The sequence below is a fragment of the Schistocerca piceifrons genome, chromosome 2 (genome assembly GCF_021461385.2).
Source record: "Schistocerca piceifrons isolate TAMUIC-IGC-003096 chromosome 2, iqSchPice1.1, whole genome shotgun sequence".
NCBI classification, from domain to species: Eukaryota; Metazoa; Arthropoda; class Insecta; order Orthoptera; family Acrididae; genus Schistocerca; species Schistocerca piceifrons.
In genome coordinates, this window is record NC_060139.1 from 394,180,186 (window position 1) to 394,204,345 (window position 24,160).

General features: G+C 41.8%; 1 protein-coding gene across 1 annotated transcript in view; it reads right to left on the bottom strand.

The window, feature by feature from the left end:
* Positions 1-14,388: 14,388 nt before the first annotated feature.
* LOC124776475 overlaps positions 14,389-24,160 on the bottom strand; it is a 57,810-nt gene continuing 48,038 nt past the window's right edge. The window contains exon 3 of the mRNA XM_047251488.1: positions 14,389-23,030. Coding sequence (XP_047107444.1) covers positions 22,763-23,030 — 268 coding nt within the window. The 3' untranslated portion in view covers positions 14,389-22,762. The remainder of the gene's footprint in view (positions 23,031-24,160) is intronic.

Below are 24,160 nucleotides of genomic sequence, written 5' to 3' on the forward strand. Positions count from 1 at the left end.
CTCTTTGGCAGTGCTATCGATTACCCGGCTGTACTACGATCTTTGCCCCTGTTGTGATCTGGCGGCGGGTATTTGCGGTAGGAGGGTAGGTCGTCGGACTCGCTACGAGGCGCTAGGACGTGCTTGAGGGGACGACGGAACAAAACACGCGGGCTCGGGCAGCGGTGGCGCAGCCGGTCTACCTTGCAAGACGGTCGCGAGTTTGTGGTGGACCTGTCTGATGTCAGCTTCGGGCGCTTCTCGTCGGGTTGCTTTGGGGCCTGTTTTCTCAGAGAGATCCATCCCTCGAGACCATCTCGAACAACGCTCTCCATCAAACGTGTAAGTGGTTTTGGTGCCATGTTTGGCAAACGATTTGCGTTGCAGCGCGTGTACTTGGTCGGTTGGTTCTAATGCACGTGCTGTCGAAGTAAGAGCTGCCGGCAGAGTCTGTGTGACTGTATGGAGACCAGCAGTTAGTACTTCCTTTAAAATCCGCTGGTTGTATTACTATTAGGAAGCAGATTAGCACGAAGGCGTGAGTGTGATTTTGGTTTTATTGCCGTTAAGCGACGTCCCTGGTATGTTGCTGTAAGAGAAAAAATTCTTGACCCACTTCTACTGCAAACACTTATTCTGTTATTGGTAAAACTTGTATTTTGTAAAGCTAGTCATTTGTATGTATTTCCTTATATCTTTGCACTTATTGAATGCACTCACTCATCAGTAATTGGATTGTGTATTTTATTTTTTATCGATTTCTTAACGTATATTGATTGATGTTTGGTTGGTGTTTGGCGTGTCTTCTGGGGTCTGTTTTTGTTCCAGTTTCTATGAGTGGGGGAGTGTGGATGCAGCGCCACGTTCCACTTCGGTTGGGTTGGGCCCCGCCGTTTAGGTGTTATTTGGATGGCTGATCTAAAGCTTCCGGCATTTAAGTTAAGTCACCTTTGCCCAAGGATGCTTGGAGTCACTGCCCGTTTGATAAACATAACCTATTTCATGTATTGCTTTTTTAAAAAAAAAAAAAAGGTTTCAAATTTGTTGAGTGTGAATTATAATTATAGTTACGTGTCGTACTGGTTGGGTTTTTGGTGCTTCTAAACGAACTGATGCTTTTCGTAAATCAACTTCATATTGTAAATTTTTTAAAATTTTTGTGCCTTTTATTTAAATCAGCTTCAGACTGTCATTTATTTGAAATCTATGTGGGTCATCTCTTTAAGTCTGTTGGTAATTGTTATCTGCTGTCTTCCTTGAGAAGCAAGATATCTGTAATATTTTATAAGAAAATGGCCACGTTGATTGTCTCTTACCTGTTTTGAATAAACAATGACTTTGGTCGTTGTTGTTTAAGGAGTGACATTACACAGGCCTTGACCTTCCATACCAAGTGTACCCTTCATCCCTACTTTCTAAGTTACAGGTTGTAGGCTGTTTATTAACAAACTAACATCTGCGGATCAGCACCTGTTAACTGTTCTATACATATATAGATAAGTTACGAAAACCTTCACATAGTTTTAAATAAAATAGACTTCCCATGGCTGGAATATTCACTATCTGATCAATAGTATCCGGGCACCTATGAGTGGACAGTAATACGCTTTGTGTCTATCCTTCGCCTTTTGACAGCTTGAGTTCTACTGCGGACACTTTCAGCAAGTTTGAATATCCGTGCAGAAATAGAAGCTCCTTCTTCCTCAACAGTCGAAACCAAACAATTTAATGGTGTTGGACGCTGGGGTCTGCAGCGAAGGCGACGATCCAGTTCATCCCAGTACTGTTCCATTGGACTCAGACTGATACTCTGCGCAGACCATTCCGTTTCAGGAATGCTATTGTCCATAAACCATTGCCTCACACATGCTGCTTTGTGACAGGGTGAAGTGTCATGTTGATACAAACTACCATCGCCTCTGAACTGTTGTTCTACTACACGAAGTACACAATCCCTCCACAGTGTGCGTTTTCTTAAGTACTGTAAGGGGAACACACCCTGACCATAAAATACACACCCATACCACATCATCATCCCCTCCGTGCTTCACCGTTGGCGCTACTCACGATGGCAGGTAACGCTCCCCAACTATTCGCCAAATCCTAACCCTTCCATCAAACTACCACATGGAAAAGTGCGTTTCAAATCGTTCACTGTCCAATGGCGTGCTCTTTAAACATCAAGTGTCGCTTAGTATCCACTACAGGATTGTGTGGCTTACTATCAGTTGCTCGATCACAATATCCCATTTTGCTTTCAACTCCCCTTGGTCTAGGGGTAGCGTCTTTGATTAGTAATCAGAACGTCCTCGGTCCCGGGTACGAAACCCGCCACCGCATGAATTTTGATTAATAATTAACATTGACGGCCGAAGACTTCCGTCATAAGAAGTCACCCCTCATTCTGCCAACGGCCTTGTGAAAGAGAAGGAGGAGGTTCAGGGCGCTCGCTTGTCTTAGGGATGGGAAACTGCCCCTAAAGGCGGAAGAATCAGCAATGATCAACGGTACGAAGATGCAGTAGGCAATGGAAACTACTGCATTAAAGACACAGGATATGTGGTCTGTAATTGAACATTAGTGACATGATGATCTCTCGATTGGCGAAAGGTTCCAGAATAGTCCCCGATTCAGATCTCCGGGAGTGAAGGATGCAGATACAGCAATAGGGAATAGCTCAGCAGACAGTACAGTTGAAGAGGAATAGACATCTCTAAAAAGCGCAACCACAGAAGTTAGAAAGCAAAACATATATATACAAAGAAGGTAACTGCGAAGAAACAAAGTGTGACAGAAGAAATACTTCAGCTGATCGATGAAAGAAGAAGGCTCAAAAATGTTCAGGGAAATCCAGGAATGCAGAAATAAAAGTCGCTGAGGAAAGAAATAAACAGGAAGTGCAGGGAAGCTAAGAAGGAATTGTTGCAGGAAAAATGTGAAGAAATAGAAAAAGAAATGGGCTGCAGGACTGACTCAGCATACAGGAAAGTGAAAACAACTTTTGATGAAATCAAAATCAAGGATGGTATCATCAAGAGCGCAACGGGAATTTCACTGTTAAATGCAGACGAGAGAGCGGTTACGTGGAAAGAGTAAACTGAAGGACTCTATGAAGAAGAAAATTTGTCGAATGTGTTAGAAGACGAAACAGGAGTCAGTTTAGAAAAGATAGAGGATCCAGTATAAGAATCAGAATTTAAGGGAGCTTCGGAGGACCTAAGATCAAATAAGGCAGAAGTGATAGGTAACATTCCATCAGAATTTCTAAAACCATTGGCGGAAGTGACAACAAATTGACTATTCCAGACGATGTGTAGAATGTATGACTCTGGCGACATACCATCTGACTTTCGGTAAAATATTGTCCACACAATTCCGAAGACTGCAAGAGCTGAGAAGTGCGAGAATTATCGCACAATCAACTTAACAGCTCATGCACTCAAGTTGCTGACAAGAATAATATGCAGAAGAATGGAAAAGAAAACTGAGGATAAGTTGGTTGAGGATCAGTTTGACTTCACAATAGGTAAAGATCCAGAGAGGCAATTCTGACCTTGTGGTTGATAATGGAAGCAAGACTGAAGAAAAATCAAGATACGTTCTTAGGATTTGTCGACCAGGACAACGTCTTCGACAATGTAAAATGACGCAAGATTTTCGAAAGTCTGAGAAATATAGGGGTAAGCTATAGGGAGAGACGGGTAATGTACAATATGTATAAGAGCCTGGAGGGAAAAATTAGAGTGGACGACAAAGAACGAAGCGCTCGGATTAAAAAGGGTGTAAGACAAGGAGGTAGTCTTTCTCCCCTACTGTTCAATCTGTACATCGAAGAAGAAATGATGGAAATAAAAGAAAGGTCATGAGTGGAATTAAAATTGAATGTCAAAGTATATCAACGATACGATTCGCTGATGATATTGCTTCCCTGAGTGAAAATGAAGAAGAATTACATGCTATGCTGAATGGAATGAACAGTCTAATGTGTACAAAATATGGATTGAGAGTCAATCGAAGAAAGACAAAAGTAATGAGAAATAACAGAAATGAGAACAGCGAGAAACTTTACATCAGGATTGATGGTCACGAAGTAGATGAAGTTAAGGAATTCTGCTACTTAGGTAGCAATATAACCAATGACGGACGGAACAACGAGATCAAAAGCAGACTAGCACTGACAAAAAGGGCATTCCTGGTCAAGAGAAGTCTACTAATATCAAGGATGGGCCTTAATTTGAGGAATAAATTCCTGAGAATGTACGTTTGGAGCACAATATTCTATGGTAGTGAATCTTTGAACTGTGGGAAAACTGGGACAGAGGAGAATCGAAGCATTTGAGATGTGGTGCTACAGATGAATGTTGAAAATTAAATGAACGGATAAGGTAAGGAATGAGAAGGTTCTACGCAGAATCTGAGAAGAAAGGACTAGGTGGAAAACAGTGACAAGGAGAAGGGACAGGACGATTTGACATATGTTAAGACATCAAGGAATGACTTCCATGGTGTTAGAGGGAGCCGTAGAAGGCAAAAACTGTAGAGGAAGATAGAAATTGGAGTACATCCAGTAAATAATTGAGGACGTAGGTTGTAAGTGCTACTCTGAGATGAAGAGATTGGCACTGGAGAGGAATTCGCGGCGTGCAGCATCAAACCAGTCAGACTGATGACTCATAAAGAAATTTACAGTCATCGTGCTAATTGGACTGGTGGTAACACTATGGAATTCTTTTATACTGGCTGGTCCACTGCTGGTAACATCTAGTGGCCAATTCCGCATGACACAGAGGTGTCCAGATCTTTTAATCAGACAGTGTATTTGACGATTTGGAAGTATTGTGTATGCTTCTTGGTCAGCAAATTATTTTCACTAAGAATCCTTGTTTTTTATGCGATTGGGATAGTTAGACAAGGGATCTATATTTATGCAGAATAAACTGATTTGAAAAATGTGCAAGAACTTCGTGGATTCGAGACAAGTCTATTACCACAACTAAACGGTTAGTTGTTCCTAACGAAGTAGGACCCAATTATGGAGAATGCTTTTGACATCTCTGCGAGAGGTTTATAATATTTATAGCAAATAAGTATCAATCCTAGTGCAATATATTAAGTCCTACTGTTGGGGGAGGCTATACGGCGTCACCACGCACCTGGAGACAGCACAGTCGCTGCCTATTAACTTAGGGAAGAACACCCGTATTTGTTGGCAAGGGATCTCCTGGCCCCTGATTGGCCGAAAGGTTTAAGGCAGTTGCTGGAGAGTGTCCGATGGCGATGATCAGTTGGGTGGTCTCGCAGGTTATGGCTCGAACCAACTGCTAAGAAAGTGATTCATTGCATAAATCGTCAGTTTGGCACTGACCAGAGCTTGGTGCAGCAGCGTATATCAGCAATTATGTTAATTGTAAGCAGTGTTCGACTTCAGCTTCATTCACAAGTGTCGTATACTGATTTATATGAGTGTTATGCTGGGCAGTACTTCCGTTAACTGTGCTATGTTAATTGTATAGCACGTAATAAAAGGCATCCTTAAAAACTGAGTTCCCTTTACTGGAAAGTAGGTATCGATATTCCTACAAATCTCATTGTTACAGCATCATATCATAAGCGATGACACAATCGAGTGTTATCTTTTGCAGTGAGGAGGACATCTTTAGAAGACGCCAGATAGGGCCTGATGATGTTCATCTCCAACGACAACCGGCGCATGAACAGTCAGTCTTTTACAACCACCGACTGGAGTCACGCACAACGGAAACGTTGTTGGTTTCCTCCTCCTTCAGAACCGGAATGGAAAAATGGCGTATTTGATGAACATGAAAAAAGATGGCTTCAACTCAGAATCAAAAATGATCGTAAAATGGGGAATTGAAGGATGTTCTTACTGAGTTCTTAGGGGACGGAAGGAGCCCATACTACAAAAAAATTGTTCAAATGGCTCTGAGCACTATGGGACTTAACATCTGCGGTCATCAGTCCCCTAGAACTTAGAACTACTTAAACCTAACTAACCTATGGACATCACAAGCATCCATGCCCGAGGCAGGATTCGAACCTGCGACCGTAGCGGTCACGCGGTTCCAGACTGAAGCGCCTAGAACCGCACGGCTACACCAGCCGGCCCCATACTACATTTCTGCTGCAGCTAAATCACTGCAAAAGCTCTAGATGATGGCTGATTGATTAGCCTCAGTAACAATCTTTTGAATATTGACTACTTGTATCTCTAAACACTTAAGTCTGATTTCAGTGAGGAACGAGTTTAGCGCTTGCATCAAGGCTTCAGAGTCAGGGGCGATGGATACCAGTATGTTATGAGACTAATGCTGATAACTTCACTCAGACCTAAAGCAATAAATTTATCGGACAAAACTCTGCACTAATGCTTTCAGGAGAAGACAAAAAGTAAATATAAGTAATTGGACACACATTTCCTACCTAATAAAGAGAGGTACTCGTATTTGCACTTCAATGAATCCTTTGTCCATACTGAAAAATTAATTTACTTTTCATTCCAATTAAATGTGTTTTGGTAATTTATAACGAAGTCGACCCAGTGTAACAAATCATGCATTATAGAAAAAATACGGTTAAATACTAATTCAATCCCCAAAGAACCATACTATTAAGATGTTAACCAAGACAAAGTAATAAAAAATACATATTTCTTTGTAAATAAGTTATACACAACTGCAACCAGTCACTTTTTTCAATAATAATGCTTTATTACATGAACCGGTTTTCGAACCTTTTCAGGTTCATCTTCAGATGGTTTCGGGAGCATCCGTGAAGTTACATCATTACTGGTAGTAGCATAATGCTGGGTGGTAGTTTGTGACAGTATAGGCGGCTTTTTTCGTATCTGTCTGCCTCCATTTTGATGTCCAGAACACTTTCACACGAACTATATTAATTTACACTTTGACAGTGACACTTTACCAGCATCCAGCATGCGCTTTACAACTGTTGCTTGTGAGCAACAAAATTAACAAAATAAAATTAGTGCTGGACAAGGCTACTTCGCGAGGTATAAAACATGGAGAGTGATACACAAACCAACTACAAGAAGAAACAATTATCATTGCTTGTGAGCAACAGTTGTGAAGCGCATGCTGGATGCTGGTAAAATGTCACTGTCAAAGTGTTAGCTAATATAGTTCGTGTGAAAGTGTTCTGGACATCAAAATGGAGGCAGACAGATACGAAAAAAGCCGCCTATACTGTCACAAACTAGCACCCAGCATTATGCTACTACCAGTAATGATGTAACTTCCTGGATCCTCCCGAAACCATCTGAAGATGAACCTGAAAAGGTTCGAAAACCGGTTCATGTAATAAAGCATTATTATTGAAAAAAGCGACTGGATGCAGTTGTGTATAACTTATTTACATTCAATATACAGTCACGGTTCTAAAATATCCGTAATGGATAAGCATAAGATATTTCTTTGGTTCATGCTTTTTTTAACTTATTAACTACCATTTTGATTATATTTCAATAACTTTTTTATAGAAACTGATGCAGAATGCGTACTTGTAACAATTCCATAAAATTAGTTTCTCTGATAACATAATATTTTTAACTTTTTATTCATATCATTCTGTAAGTTTTCAGTGTGGTTCATGGAACTCTTAGAGGATAGATACCTCAAATTATTGACCTAATTTTTTTGAAAACTTCAGTTTCCACCATTTCATTCACTTATCTCAATCTGTATATCTTTTATTTTTGTAAGTCATTGTAAATTTACAAACGCAACCTTTCATTAGCGAACAGTGTTGCAGACTATCTAAAAATTCGACTGTTAATTTTTGCCTCGTGTGCATATCTTCAGTTCCCTCGATGATCCTGTAAAGTGTTGCACGCTGGATTTCATACACTTTACTTATCATGCTACATGGTATTTGAAAATACTGGACTTAAAGAAGAACAATTTACTAACAACATAACGAGGGAATGTATCATGGAGCAAAACTTTTGTGTAATAATAAATGAAAAGCATCAGTTTGCTTTTGTTCTACAGTATTATTTTTTTAAGTTAACCGATTTTCGGCTTACAAGGCAATCTTCAGACATTTACTGGGTATTGTCACCGAAGAAGTTATAATGTTTGTAAACTACTTTGGAAGAGAAGTTACACATGTAGATCGAAGCAGACACATTCAGTAAGTAACATATTTGACAGAGTGGTGACAATAATGCACTGAAAAAGTAAAAAATTGAACAGAAAATAAAAATGCAGTAGACAGGAAAGAAACTATAATACAAAATAGGAACAGCATGCCTACTTAACAGTTTCTACCAATAAACAAAATTAATAAAATAAAATTAGTGCTGGACAAGGCTACTTCACGAGGTATAAAACATGGAGAGTGATACACAAACCAACTACAAGAAGAAACACTTATCAATGTAACTACAGAATACGTAAGGAACTTAAGCAATCAATAAGTTAAACAGAAATACATAAATAAATAAATAAATGCAGGGAATGGAGGAGTTTTAGGGAACATACAGTAAATGCAATCTTTGAGAGTGTTGTGGTACTGCACTTTCAAAAGGTAAAAAGTCTGATATTGTTTATTAATAGAAGATTATGTAAGCATGCTGTTCCTATTTTGTGTTAAAGTTTTTTCCTGTCTATTCCATTTTTATTTTCTATTCAGTTTTTTTTCCAATGTATTACCACCACTCTGTCAAAGATGTCACTTACTGTATGTCTCTGCTTCAATGTACATGTGTAACTTCTCTTCCAATTTAGTTTACAAACATTATAACTTCTTTGGTGAAAATACTTAGTAAAAGTCTGAAGATGGCCTTGCAAGCCGAAAACCGAATAACATACAAAAATAATACTGTGGAACAAAAGCAAACTGGTTCTTTTCATTTATTATAATGTTGTTCTACCAAGAACCGACGGAAGATTCAGTTAACTTTGTGTAATTATTACATTCAAGGGAAATTACTGTGATAGCAGACGTTGCTATGGTGATTGTTTTGTTCTTAACGTGCATTTGATCAGTTAATCTTGTCTTCTGTCTTATTTTTGGTTGGTTGTTGTTAAATCCTCATTTGGCTGTCTTCTCGGGGATGCGTAGCATTTATATTACTCATATGTGAAATGACTTGAGCCCCGTGGCTATGGGCGCGATTTCATGTTCAGGCCACTTGTTGGAGGTAATTACGGATAATGTCATTCACTTCCGAGAAACTGAGCAGGACTCTCATTGAAATAAGCGTGTTTCTGTGAGTGGAAAGCGAGACTCGAAGTGGTGTGTTCTTGATAGCGAATACCGGTACTGCAGCTTCTTGGGTGGCCACTAATCCCAAGATTGAACGTAAGCACAGTAGCGGAATTTGTCTGCGTGTCGTGACTGCGGTTGAATTTCCTCGATTGAGTAGATACCCCAGTCACGGATGAAGAGCTGAAAAACCTAAAATTTAGAGGTGTGCCTTACCCAAAGCAAGAGCGCACAAAGACATCGTTAGGTGATTGCGACACATAATTTCAGTAGTATAAAGAGCAATCAAAAAGTTTGCGTTCGAATGCCGTACAGTCTCGAATCGGTATGCCATTCAGGCAAAATCGCTATGAGTACTGAGGCAATCACCCTAACGACTCACCTGGATGAAGTTAACCACTCTCTAGCAGAACGTGTCCTGCTGCGTGAAGAAGTCTGTAACTGTCTGCTGCATATCCCAGTCCGACAAAAATCATCGACCGTTCAAGTCCTTTTTAAGTGACTGAAGGCTTGATTCTTGCATGGGGAAAGATCAGGCCTATAAGGCGGGTGCTCGAATGTCCAGTGTCTCCCACTTGAGTAATACTGGCTTCCTAGATCGACCGGCGTCCTCTGTGTCGAACCGCGACCAGCACGGAAATTGTTGCACAATTTCACAGTGGTGGTTTTCGACAGACACGCTCCGCGTACACATTCTTCATTTTCCAGTGGATGTCTCCCTGTGTTTGTCCTTCGGCAGCCAAGAAAAGAATAACAGTCCTGTTTGGATGCATTTGTTAATAACGTCACCGAAATTCACGTTTCCGCGTTTATTACACGCATGTCGAAAAGGCGCGAATTCCACTCTAATCCTCGCACATGTAGGTGCTTATATACCCCCTGAGTCGCACTACGTTGCATAAACACTGCAGTGACACCTTCAGAAGCCCCTTACAAAATGAAGTTCTTAGAAATATTTTCTGTAGTAAGCATAGATTGCCACTGCTGACTGCCTATATCATTGTTAAGTGATTCTGACTAATGTGAAGAGGTCGAAAAACACTAGGAACTGTCACCTTCTGAAACTTCAAAGTATAGTAAAAGGAACAGTGTTGAGCGTAACACGCAAATGCCCGTTAGTGCTGTAAAAAGCGAACACCCTGGCAGGAACATCGTTTTTCTTGAACATAGTGAGTCTCATCCTCAAGTGTCGCATTCCAAGGAGGAATAAATTGACGAGAGTTAGTGGGACATCTTCGTGTAAGCGCCTTATAATTAACATCCTGACCCCGTGCAGTTTCTACTACTTTGGCTTTGTGTCATAATTAGATTCAAGGGAAATTACTGTGACTGCAGACGTTGCTATGGTTATTGCTTTGTTCTTAAAGTGCATTTGGTCAGTTAATCTTGTCTTCTGTCTTATTTTTGGTTGGTTGTTGTTGTTGAATCCCCATTTGGTTGTCTTCTTGGGGATGCGTAGCATCATTGTTACGTGATTCTAATGTAGCCTTCTGAAATTTCAAAGTATAGTCGATAAATGCTTTTTTATTCCAGTCTCTGATCGCAAATGAATTATGTAGACGATGACCGGTTTCAGTCTGTAATGACCATCTTCAGATCTAAAATATATAAATATATACATCTAGTGAGCAGTGTGTCTTTTTTAACATAAAGCAGCAATATGTATCACAATATACTGTCATACACCAGGGAAATGTACAGATAAAATGTGGTATAACGTACCTTCTTTACACCATGTCCTAAAGTGATACGGCCATAATGGCATCGTCAAAACATATAAATATAATCAGCACAGCATCGTCACATAGATTTAAAATATGGTGTAGAATAGGCCACTTCGTCCTCATAGTGATTATTGCCAACTAGCTACTGAGGTACAGTAGCACCCAGAAACCTGTTTGCCTATACCCTCACTAGATGTCGCTACTATGGGCTTGGTTATACACTCCTGGAAATGGAAAAAAGAACACATTGACACCGGTGTGTCAGACCCACAATACTTGCTCCGGACACTGCGAGAGGGCTGTACAAGCAATGATCACACGCACGGCACAGCGGACACACCAGGAACCGCGGTGTTGGCCGTCGAATGGCGCTAGCTGCGCAGCATTTGTGCACCGCCGCCGTCAGTGTCAGCCAGTTTGCCGTGGCATACGGAGCTCCATCGCAGTCTTTAACACTGGTAGCATGCCGCGACAGCGTGGACGTGAACCGTATGTGCAGTTGACGGACTTTGAGCGAGGGCGTATAGTGGGCATGCGGGAGGCCGGGTGGACGTACCGCCGAATTGCTCAACACGTGGGGCGTGAGGTCTCCACAGTACATCGATGTTGTCGCCAGTGGTCGGCGGAAGGTGCACGTGCCCGTCGACCTGGGACCGGACCGCAGCGACGCACGGATGCACGCCAAGACCGTAGGATCCTACGCAGTGCCGTAGGGGACCGCACCGCCACTTCCCAGCAAATTAGGGACACTGTTGCTCCTGGAGTATCGGCGAGGACCATTCGCAACCGTCTCCATGAAGCTGGGCTACGGTCCCGCACACCGTTAGGCCGTCTTCCGCTCACGCCCCAACATCGTGCTGCCCGCCTCCAGTGGTGTCGCGACAGGCGTGAATGGAGGGACGAATAGAGACGTGTCGTCTTCAGCGATGACAGTCGCTTCTGCCTTGGTGCCAATGATGGTCGTATGCGTGTTTGGCGCCGTGCAGGTGAGCGCCACAATCAGGACTGCATACGACCGAGGCACACAGGGCCAACACCCGGCATCATGGTGTGGGGAGCGATCTCCTACACTGGCCGTACACCACTGGTGATCGTCGAGGGGACACTGAATAGTGCACGGTACATCCAAACCGTCATCGAACACATCGTTCTACCATTTCTAGACCGGCAAGGGAACTTGCTGTTCCAACAGGACAATGCACGTCCGCATGTATCCCGCGCCACCCAACGTGCTCTAGAAGGTGTAAGTCAACTACCCTGGCCAGCAAGATCTTCGGATCTGTCCCCCATTTAGCATGTTTGGGACTGGATGAAGCGTCGTCTCACGCGGTCTGCGCGTCCAGCACGAACGCTGGTCCAACTGAGGCGCCAGGTGGAAATGGCATGGCAAGCCGTTCCACAGGACTACATCCAGCATCTCTACGATCGTCTCCATGGGAGAATAGCAGCCTGCATTGCTGCGAAAGGTGGATATACACTGTACTAGTGCCGACATTGTGCATGCTCTGTTGCCTGTGTCTATGTGCCTGTGGTTCTGTCAGTGTGATCATGTGATGTATCTGACCCCAGGAATGTGTCAATAAAGTTTCCCCTTCCTGGGACAATGAATTCACGGTGTTCTTATTTCAATTTCCAGGAGTGTATGTAGTCATCATTTACGCAAAAACATAATCTGATAAAAGCAGACTTATTAAAATTGATGACTATCATAGAAACCAATTGTGATACATTAAAAGATGAATTCAGTTACCCATGTAAAATTATTAAAAGAAAATATATGAAGAGTATAGGTCCGACCCTTTTTTAAGGTGAATTTACGGTCAACAATTAATATTGCGAAATACATCGCCTGTGGCAACCTATAAATTTCTTATGAAAGATGTCTATATGACAGCTGAAATTTATTAATTATTTTAAAATTAGATTCAGGGAGCATTTGCAAGCACATAACAAAACTGTCCAGCTGCGCTTCACTTGGTATTTACATTCATTACTGAGCTTCTCAGAATAGAATTAGGCACAAATTAGTTAATAAAAGGGCAGTGGGGCTCACATAACATTAAAAGGTTCATTTGATTCTCCTTGCGACTCCAAAAGGCGATCTTTTTTAAACACTCCCAGAAATACAAAAGTTACTTGAATATAAATTTTTCAACAATAAACGTTTATATTTTGCCAAATAAGTTTATTTTCTGTTTTTTACCTAGTTCCCAAATAACATTGACCATGATTTTAAACGATTTTTAACTGGGAACTTAGTGTATGGTAATTGAACCCGTGGCAAAGCGCGGTCAAGCAGTGAAGGGTGAATAGCTAAGCCTCTATATTGACTTTCTGGAGAACTTGAACAGTGTAACGTACAACCCCAATAGTCTCAGCGTCGTCCCCTCTAAATTAATAACTTTTATTGTCTTGCTATGTCGTTTAACATTCAGTAGCCAGTCGTCTTAAGCAGTTACACTTGCAGCTACATCAGTGTTGAACTGCTGGATCGAAGTCCATGGGCGTTACAGTACCCGTTCGAAGACATTGCGTAGCCCATCATTCTTTGAACAAACAATCAGGAACCATGGTACGGGGGGCACGTGACTGTTTCCCGCATTTTCTCTTGTACTTGCTACAGGTCTTTGTCTCCTGTACTCTGCATCTCTTCCAGGACAGACGGGTTAGGCCACTTACAGCTGCTCTGTTGTATCTAGTATGCATAAAGCTGTATGCCTTCTGCAACTGCCTCTTTCAGAAAATGCATCTTCTGGCTTAGGCTATCTACAGCTGCTCTGTTCCATTTAGTTTGCATTAAGCTGTATGTCTTCTGCCCGTGTCTCTTTTAAAATATACCTCTGCCTCAGCCCCTTCCTATTATTCCGCATTCGCCAAGTAATATCGCTGTTACTTTTTAAAATCTTTTAACTGTTGCCACCGATCCTTGTTACTTATGCGACTGCCGTAATGGAATAACTATCTCCGTCCTACAGGGTCTCTTTGTAACCCGAAAATGCAACCACAGAAGACGTTTTCCTCGATTTTATTACTTTCAGTTGCCGTCATAATCCACCTCTTCCATACCCGCCACATATCCCACACGCGACTCCAGCCGTCCTGTATAATAAGTCTAACTCTCTCTTTCTATCTCTTTTTCGTGAAGGAACTGGTAAGGGGTTGGGGGGAGAGGGGAGGGGGAAGATGGATTTATGTTGAGAGTTGATGCAGCTTTACGGAAATTTGACATATCTCCAAACAGCACCCTCGGTAGCGCCCTCGGATTTCTTTCCTCGGAAAGTGAGCTGTAATATGTTAATTGTTCCTTCTCCAAAGACTCCTAACTCAGATCTTTGGAAAGTAATAGATTAGTTCCCTATTTTAGAGCACTACTAGAAAGGGCGAGGGACGTACAACATAAATAATTATCGTTTACATATAGGATAAAAATTTTATTGCTATCATGTTTAGATATAACAGTCAACCCAGTACATAGGAGTTTATGTGTAACAGATTATTGTACCTTCATTCTATACATAAAATATTACGCATGCTCCTAGTTAATGTAGACCTCAAATAGGAGTCTTCCATATTTATTATACACAACAAGAACAAAATAAGACTAGTTCCTTAGTTACAATATTATCATGATAAACAGTACACAAAAACAAGCATTTTATTTACTATAATTTAATATCACAGTCACAGGGCGTAGGATATAAAAATAACAGTACTAGGTTCTTCTTTCTGTCGTTACATACAAAAATTTATCATCATTTTCACCTAATTTCCACAAGTGACGACTTCTCTCTACTAACTTCTCCATTATGGCTTCATTGAGAGGGCAAAGGCATCTAAGACCTATAAAATTAATTTCAGCATTAAACAATGCCTCAAAACAGTGAAGAACTCATTATTAATTAACTCTGGATTGAACTGTGGATACCGTAGCTCTATTTGCAAGACAAAACTATTCAGTTCTGAAACGGATTCACTGTCCTTCACAACACAAGATGTCCTTCTGAGAAAATAATATTTCATTCAGTTTACTGTAAAAACTAGTACAAAAGGTATATGCAGCATCTCCTGGTAAACAGTCCAGTTGCTTAACCAGCCTGTATAATTAGCTTTTAAATACTAATGAATTAACTACCGTATCTTTAGACATTATTTACGCCAACGCACTGCGAATGTCATTACAGTACATGAAACAATGTTAGCACACAACCTAGGCGGAATGCCTGGTCTTACATACTTTTGTATTGGACTCTAGCAGAAAAGCGAATCAAGCTTTCCACTGGTAAGCAGAGGGGTGTAAATAAAACTGAGCACGTCACCGCACTACTTCAATGCAAGCAGAAACCAGGTGTTAGGTCTCTGTTCAAGGAAAAGTAATATACAAAATCTTGGATTCAAGTGAACATCTTCAACTAAATTCCATTCATTTTTGTAAATTGTCCCACAAACAGCGGAGAGAGAACAAGAAGCGTTTTTTCTTCTCTCTTGTGTTGATGGAGAGAACATACACCACACATGTTTTCTCGAATCAGGGCGCGTGGCTGTGAGAGATTAACAGCAGGTAACCACTGGACGATGGTCACTTTCTCCTCTGTATAGTTGCATTTATATTTCTTTTCTTAGTTCTACGTGCGTGTATCACAAGCTGTTTAAGGAGAGACATGAGATAAGGTCACTTACATGGGAATTTTGAAGACGGAGTGGACAAACGTCGTCCTGTTTGGTTAGTACACCTTTCCACATAGACTGGCTGCGAGCGTCTGAGGTAGCAAATTGAGCGATTCTTGTAGATTCTTTTCCGCGTGTAAGGTACCTGCGAATCTGCTATGTAAACGAATACCTTTAAAGAGGGTGCGACAGTCAACAACATAAGAAGGTCTGTTCCTATCTCCTCCTTTTAGTATATCAGAGCTTGGTGATCCACCAGTTAATAATGTTATGTTGGATCTGAAGCGATCATTGGTGGATTTATAGTGGTGTGATTCCTGCCAGTAATGTTTCTTACACAGGGTGTTTCACATCACAGACTTCTAGGAGTTATGGGAGGTGCTTAGTAGATTAAATTTGTATGAGGGACCCGGATCCGGAAGTGTACCATTCGGATATGAAGAAAGTTTGAAGATCGCTGGTGCGCTCGCAACTACGAGTAATTGCTGACTGCAGTGCTCCACGGACGCGCTGCACTCTCGCGTTTGAAGACGGCGTCAAGAGAACCCGATGACCAGCACTCGAAACATTGCCCATACCAAGGGCTCCTGTAGAACACACTAGGTCAGAGCTCATTGTCTGCTCTGTGTCTGTATCTCATTTGGTTTCATGCATGACAATCGATAGTTTTTGACTAATACAGGAGCAATTATTTCGTTAAAAACGCGATTTAAAATATAAGGTTAGATGAATTATGTGACATTTAATATTGAACTAAATGACAATTTACAACAATTGTTCTAGGGGAAAATGAACAACATAGTGCACAATGTCGTGACTCGTTTCGTGGGGATACACGAACAAGATAACGTTGAACTTAAAATCTTCTGGGTTGTTAGGCTGCATCATATTTCTTCAAACAATCGGCGTTTCTAACCCTTTCTTGGAATCTTCGTCCCCTGCACATTCAGCACTGTCAGAGACCAGGGTCATCTCCTCTTACAAAGTGAAGTTTCCCCGCGCTTGTGCTGGAGAAGTGGGATTATTGGGTAAAAGCCTTGGGCTACCGCCGGTGGGCCAGCGTCATTGGATAGTAAGAGAAGTTTTCCCGTGCTAATGCCGAAAGGAGGCTGTTGGGTATAACTTTTGTGGCTGCCATTGGAGGGCCAACGTCACTTGTTAAAATAGGATTTTTCCCGTATGCTGAAGAAGAGTTATTGGTTAAAACTCCTGTTGCTGTTGGTGGGCCCATATCATTCGGTAGAGCATGAGAGGGGAAATGTTTATCCAAAATATTATTGTCTGCAGAGGTGGATTCCAGGGCGTTGTTTCTATTGCTCGCATGGCGCGGCCGCGTATTCACATCCCGGATGGCGGGGAACCACGATGTCTGAAGACAGTAGCCGTCCTCTCTATTGAAGATACATGTGTTTCTCGAAAGTTCAATTGCTTCTCGGACTTTTCTTCTATATTTTTTGGTTTCCTTATTCAGCACATGTACTTTATTGTTATCAATGTCAAGGCCACAGTTCTCGCGGTGTCCCGCTACCGCCGATTTCATATTTTATTTCAGCTGCGTGTGGCACTCGTGTCCCTTAATATGTCCTGTAATAGCCCTTCCAGTTTCGTCTATATGCACTTTGCTGCAGCCGCACGTGATTTCATAGACGCCCACAGTGTGGAGACGATCGGGTGCAAATAATCTTGTACACAGACATCAGTGATCACGTTCATACTTTCAAAAATTACAGAAAGACTACCACCACTGACATATACCTGTCAATTCTCAACACCCAGTGATCCACCAACACGCTACCCTTCATCCAATGATACATCGCCTAATATCCATCGCTAGGAGTGAAGACAACTTACAAACTGAGTTACACAAAGAAACAATACCATTAAATAATGGCTACACTCCTGCCTTAGCAAACTCCATAATACAGAAAAAACAAAAACAAGAAGTGTTTTCTCTTCATTACCATCTACTTGACCCAACACCTCAAAACCTTACTAAATGGTGCATCATTCCATATTTACGAACAGTCTCTCTTCAACTGGCCGAAAAGCTTAAATCCAGGAACCACAGAACATTATTTTACGTGCACACATTTTTTTGCCAAATGGTACAAAGAGCGCTTCGGCTTTGGAAAAGAATGGTATATACAAAACCATTGATAATCGTGGCAAATTGTATCGAGGTTAGTCTGGTGGGGCAATATCCACCCGCTTGAAGGAACACCATGGAAAATGGAGAATTAGGGAAGGAAGAGACTACTGTTACAGACTGCGTGCTTCGAGAAGGCCACAGTTACCAGCTATAACAAGAAGTCTTACATAAAATCGACAAAGAAAGGAAGATTAACAACCTGCAATAATGGAAATTAACGACCATATGTCATCTTGTCCATGCATAGAACCAATCATCAGACGTAATTCCGTTACTAGACACTTTTAACTGGAGATACTACTAACAATCTCATCCAGACCACTTTTTAATTTACTCCTTCCACTCAGTTTCCTCATTTTTTCCCTTCATTTCAGTTGCTAGAGTTTCACTTGCAGTGTTAAAAATATTTTACTTTGTATAATTGCTGTTGCTTCATTTGCACGTTTAATCTCACATGTTATGCTGTCCCTGTTTGTAATACTGGAGGTTTTAAGGACGAGATTATCCTATTCAGTCATCCCGTTGGAACATGTCTCTAACTTTTACTATATTTATTGTTCATTTACTTTTTCCTCTTAGAGCAATTGTTGTAATTTATCATATGGTTCAGCATTTAATGTGTCGCATATTTTATCTAACCTAAATAGTTTACATCCCATTTTTACTGAAAGCATCCCTCTCGCTTTAACCAAAAATTAACAACTGTCATCTTTGGAGCCAACTGAGATAGTCTGTAGTTCATTACTGTTATAAAATGTTTGATGCCATAAAAATTTCACATACACACATATTTATCCTTGTATTTGACGATGATGTAACCACCAAAATTCGGTTTGAAAATAATAAATATTGTAGAATATTACACCATTCTCGTTCATTTCTTTTTCATTCAGAACGTATAAAATATTCTGCCAAGAACCGATGAGAAGTTAGCTAATGCAATTACTGCTTTTATATAATATGTTTCTCAGTTTACTAATGGGCCCTGCTCGTTAACCCTGCCCGTATTTTCTGTATGAGCAGTTTAAGCTTCCCAAGGAAATAAACATCACGTTTCAAAATTTACAGACCACGCTATATCCGAAACAATGCTGTCTTCTACCTAGATACTTTTCTATATGCATTAATAAGGTAGCTTCCGAGAGCTCTTCAGAGCTGTAAAGTTAGTAACTCCTACTTCATGCAAGTTCACAACAGCGCATATCCGCGACTCAACTGATCTATCAGTATTCAGATTGCAATTTTGAATCATCCTGTTCAAACACTGAAACTCTGTCTTGTTATCATACATACAGAACAAGGGGAGAATTACCTTTAGTTCCTTGTTCCCATATCGTAACCTAGTTTCCTCTACATAACTGGATTTTGCACAGAATATCGAAGTCAATATGAAATCCTCGCGAAATAACTATTTTGATGGGAATTGTGATCACAATCGTCGTCGTCGTCGTCGTCGTCGTCGTCGGTGGTGGTGGTAATTGTTACTGTCGGCCTACAGAGAGCCTTCTTGTATTCGTTTCTAGGACAATTTTAGCAGCTCCGCACTGCACCACGACACTAAGAATGTATAGTTATCTTCATGACACAGCTGTTTCATTCCATACAGCCTAAGTGATCTGTCTTCCGACGTGTGTGTCCAGCTCCTGTCAGTTACCAGCTTTAGGCCTTAAGATAAAGAAATATTATCAAACGTATCTTTGTATTTTTAAATGCATATATTTTAGGCTTTAACGTTGGTGTTATTAAAAGCGATTGAAAAAGGTTTACGTTACCAGTGACAATTTATTTCCACTACGCGCTTCAGATGTCCAAACACCTATCGTCGGTTGAATTTAAACACAACAAAAAGATGTCGTATTAACTCACATGAATCGACCTGATGAGAGAGGATTCAATTTCTGAAATGCGAAGTGAAAATAAAATAAACTGTGACTAGTACCAGAAAAGTAGTTATTTCAGTTACTTAACTCTGCCACTGTACTGTGACCTGTCAAAAGTAGTAATAAAGTAAGTTTGATAATACAAGAAAAATGTCCACAAGATTAAGTCCTTAACTGAAATTAAAAAACAAACGCTGATAAGTTAACGCCTGATGTTTGCGATACAAGGTACTGCATAATGAACGTCTGCAATGTTCTCAGTGCCTGATCTATGATGTTTCTGCTTCGGCGTTCACGTTAGGCACTTCTCGACTAATAAGGGTGGAGTCAACAGGAGTACGTGCAGCTAGTATACGCATACTCTACGGAAATTCTCGTCGAGGTGGCTGATAGGAGTAGGCGAATCTATGAAAAGCTAATGAGATCGACCGGTTTTAGTTTTTTTTTGCTAGTTGCCAGCGTTAGGTTAGCAGGTAACACAGTGTTTAGGCCACCTACGTCTATGAAAGGAGAAGCGCCCGCAGAGTCTTGCTGACTGAATAATTTGTGTGACTGGGAAAGAAAAACTCTTATTCATTGAGATGCTGTATGTAGTGAACACTGTTCTTTGCTGGCTGAAGTTGGTAGCGACTGCAAAACATTACATATCAGTCTGTTTACATCGATTTCTATTGATTCAGTTACTCTGTCATGTCGCCGACAGTCTTCTTACAGACGGTGTGTGGTATCTGTCAAGTGAAAGGCAGCCATCTTTAATCGCAGTAGTGACGGCAATACCGCTGGATAGGCAAACACCTTGACAGGCGCGGGAACGTCGAATTTTTTTCGGGGTCGTGCAGCAACTATTGCGAATGTATAGCAGGAAGCGTACGCTGTAGTTGTCGAGGTGCTCGCTCAGCAAACACTGCAGGTGAGTGGTATGCTACTTGCAGTCCTCAGGCAGCAGGGGGGCACTGTTAGAGAAGTCCTTAAGAGTAACTACCAAAAGGGCATTTCCAGATACACTACGAAGTAATCGGATTCATTCTCAAAACTTTTTCGTTGTTGAGATTTCTGCCTTGATCAAAACATGATTTCTTGATTTTCTCTATTCATCCATACAAGAAAGTACCCAGTGACGAGCAGGAAGGGCACCTGTCCCTTCTCCCTGACCCTACAAAAATGCTTTCTGAAACCGAACTCGAATCCTGTCCCACCAAACAACATGGGCAGATAAATTCAGTATGTTCGAAGAAAAAAGTTAATGAATACTAATAGTTAGTGTAGCTAGAGGCATCTGACACGCAATTTCAAAACTATTTTGTCGTTCAGAACAAAACGAAAACGAACTGTTACTGCCACACCCCCCCCTCCCTAGACTCATATGCTGAGTATGCTCCTGCGTCCTTCGATGATATTTCAACATCCTTCATTTTACTTAACGGTATATTTTGTTACGGCATCGAAGATTTTCAGGGCGGCATCTTTGTGTCAAATCTTATCGCTGTTTATACCGCGTCAGATCAGATTTATTAGTACGAACAATCAAAAACCATCTCTCATTGCGAGAGATGCTGCTAGGGGTAGTCTCTTACGTCGGCCCCTCAAACGGATTAGGTGGAGGAAGGAGCAGCTTAGCGCCGCATTACTGATTTTCGGTATTTGTGCATGGAAATCCCACCCTCGGGCCTACGTCACCGCCAACAGAAGTTAGAACTGTAAGCGACATCACAAAACCAGTCACAAACTTCAGCTCCACTGTAAAAAAAAGACAGCGCTCCCAGCGTACAGTCATCCGCTGACGAGAAAGATTGTGTTTACATTGGAAGCCTCAATTTTTAATATGGAAAAACAAGCCGTCCTGGTTGCAGTGTTTAAATGTTTTATTATTTCCCAATGATGGGTTTCATCTTCGGCTTGGCTGACATTTGGTAGCGCTGAGTACGTGGGCTACTGCGCATAAAATATCCCAGCAAGTAAATCCCCAAGCTTTGAAAACACTACGTGGTGTCCTTATTAAGGCATGTGGTCTACTCCAACGCAAACAAAATGCGACAAGGTCTACAGTAAAATTTTACATTATAAAAACACCGGCGGTGTAGAGCATCTTCTGGTTGCTCACATCACACTGGATGTAAACTGGTTTTAAAAAAGTATGATGTGTGCGACCAAAATATGAACTGCACCTCCGGCATGTTTACGATGTAAAGCTTTACTGTAGGCCTGACGCCTTTCAGTTTGCATTAGACTGCACCGCAACCCGTTATAAGGACGTCGTGCAGTGTTTTTAAGGCTTGGGCATTTACCTGCTGGGATATTTTATGCATGGCATCCCACCCATTGCTGCCAAATATCGGCCAATCTGGAGATGCCTAAATGAAGGTGAAACACGTCATTGGGAAATAATTAAAAAAATCAACACTGTAACCAAGACTGCTTGTTTCTTCATACCGATATACTGGTTGATGTACCAACTCCGCTATAAACTGGAAAAGGCTCGAGTTTTAATTCCGATTTCACATGGCCTGTTGTTAATGTTGCCTTGTCGCTGTTTGTCTACTTCAGTACAGTAACGAAAGAAACAGAACGGAATAGAACGGTGTAGACATGTCGATGTATGTGATTCTTTAGTTTTTCCAGGCTTATTAGTTGACCGTAAAGTCGACGAATGTACTTTTCGGTCAGTGTTTGTATGCATCCTCTGCCAAACACGTAAGTGTGAACTGCAGAGTAATTATCTGGATGTGAACAAAATGCTCTCTTAAGTAAAATACAGAGTTCCTCACTGAGCACGGTGCAATACCACCGAAATGTGTATAGGTATGGAAAGAAAAACAAATACTGTATTTTGCTCAAAGCAGAATTCTCAAGGTATATTTACTGTTCGAGCAAACAAATTCTGTAAGCTTTCCGAAAGAAAAATCGCTTTCAGCATTTATTCTTCTTCCGTGCACGCTAAATTACGTGAACTAAGAGAAAAGGAGACGCAGTAAACAGGAACAAGTACTTCGTACACGAGCGGAAAATGGTACAACAGGGAACCAGTGGTAGCGAATATGGTGGCAAAGCAAAGTGGAGAGGGAGGAGCGGCGGTGGCGGCAGCAGCAGTGGCAGCGGCAGCGGCGGACGGCAGAAGCAGCTCAGTCGAGGAAGAGCAGGTCCTCCATGGAGAAGCTGGCGGCGGGCCCCCCGGCGGAGGCGGCGGCGGTGCGGGGGCTGCCGCTGTGGGCGGAGGGCGCGGCGGAGGCGGCGCGGTCGCGGCCCAGCGAGTGCAGGCTGAGCAGCGAGCCGGGCGCGTCCAGCTCCACGGGCAGCGAGTCCACGTACTGCTGCACGCTGCTGTACGAACAGCTGCGGTCGCCCGCGCGCTCGCCGCCGCCCTTCACCACCACCGGCGGCGGGCTGCCCCTGCAACACACGCAACACCGTACTACAGCGCGCCCTCCACCTGCTCTTTCTGTCGACCTACTTACACTACTGGTCATTAAAATTGCTACACCACGAAGATGACATGCTACAGACGCGAAATTTAACCGACAGGAAGAAGATGCTCTAACATGCTTTTCAGAGCATTCACACTAGGTTGGTGCCGGTGGTGACACCTACAACATGCTGACATGAGGAAAGTTTCCAACCGATTTCTCATACACAAACAGCAGTTGACCGGCGTTGCCTGGTGAACGTTGTTGTGAAAGGAGGAGAAATGCGTTCCATCACGTTTCCGACTTTGATAAAGGTCGGATTGTAGCCTACCAAAATTGCGGTTTATCGTATCGCGATACTGCTGCTCGCGTTGGTCGAGATCCAATGACTGTTAGCGGAATATGGAATCGGTGGGTTCAGGAGGGTGTAATTAGGCTGTTTAGGTTTTTTTATTGGTAACGCCACCTCTGTATGAAAATCACTGGCTGTGCTGTGTGCAGTCTGTGGCTGCTTTGCATTGTTGTAATACTCGCCATTGTAGTGTTAGGCAGCTGGCTGTGAACAGCGCATAGTGTTGCGCAGTTGGAGGTGAGCCGCCAGCAGTGGTGGATGTGGGGAGAGAAATGGCGGAGTTTTGAAATTTGTCATGTACTGCTATATATATTATGACTATTAAGGTACATACATTGTTTGTTCTCTATTAAAATCTTTCATTTGCTAACTATGCCTATCAGTAGTTAGGGCCTTCAGTAGTTTGAATCTTTTATTTAGCTGGCAGTAGTGGCGCTTGCTTTATTGCAGTAGCTCGAGTAACCAAGATTTTTGTGAGGTAAGTGATTTGTGAAACGTATAGGTTAATGTTAGTCAGGGCCATTCTTTTGTATGGATTTTTGAAAGTCAGATTGTGTTGTGCTAAAAATATTGTGTGTCAGGTTTAAGCACAGTCATGTATAATTTTTCAAAGGGGACGTTTCATATGGCGACCCTGCCAGGATACCTCACTGGAATCTTCTAATTTTTTCTTGTAGTTTGTGTAATTAGTGTAGCTTTTGTTTATTGCTAGTGCATAATTATAGAGAGAATTTCCATTGTAGTTGTAGTTTTTCATTGTTGTA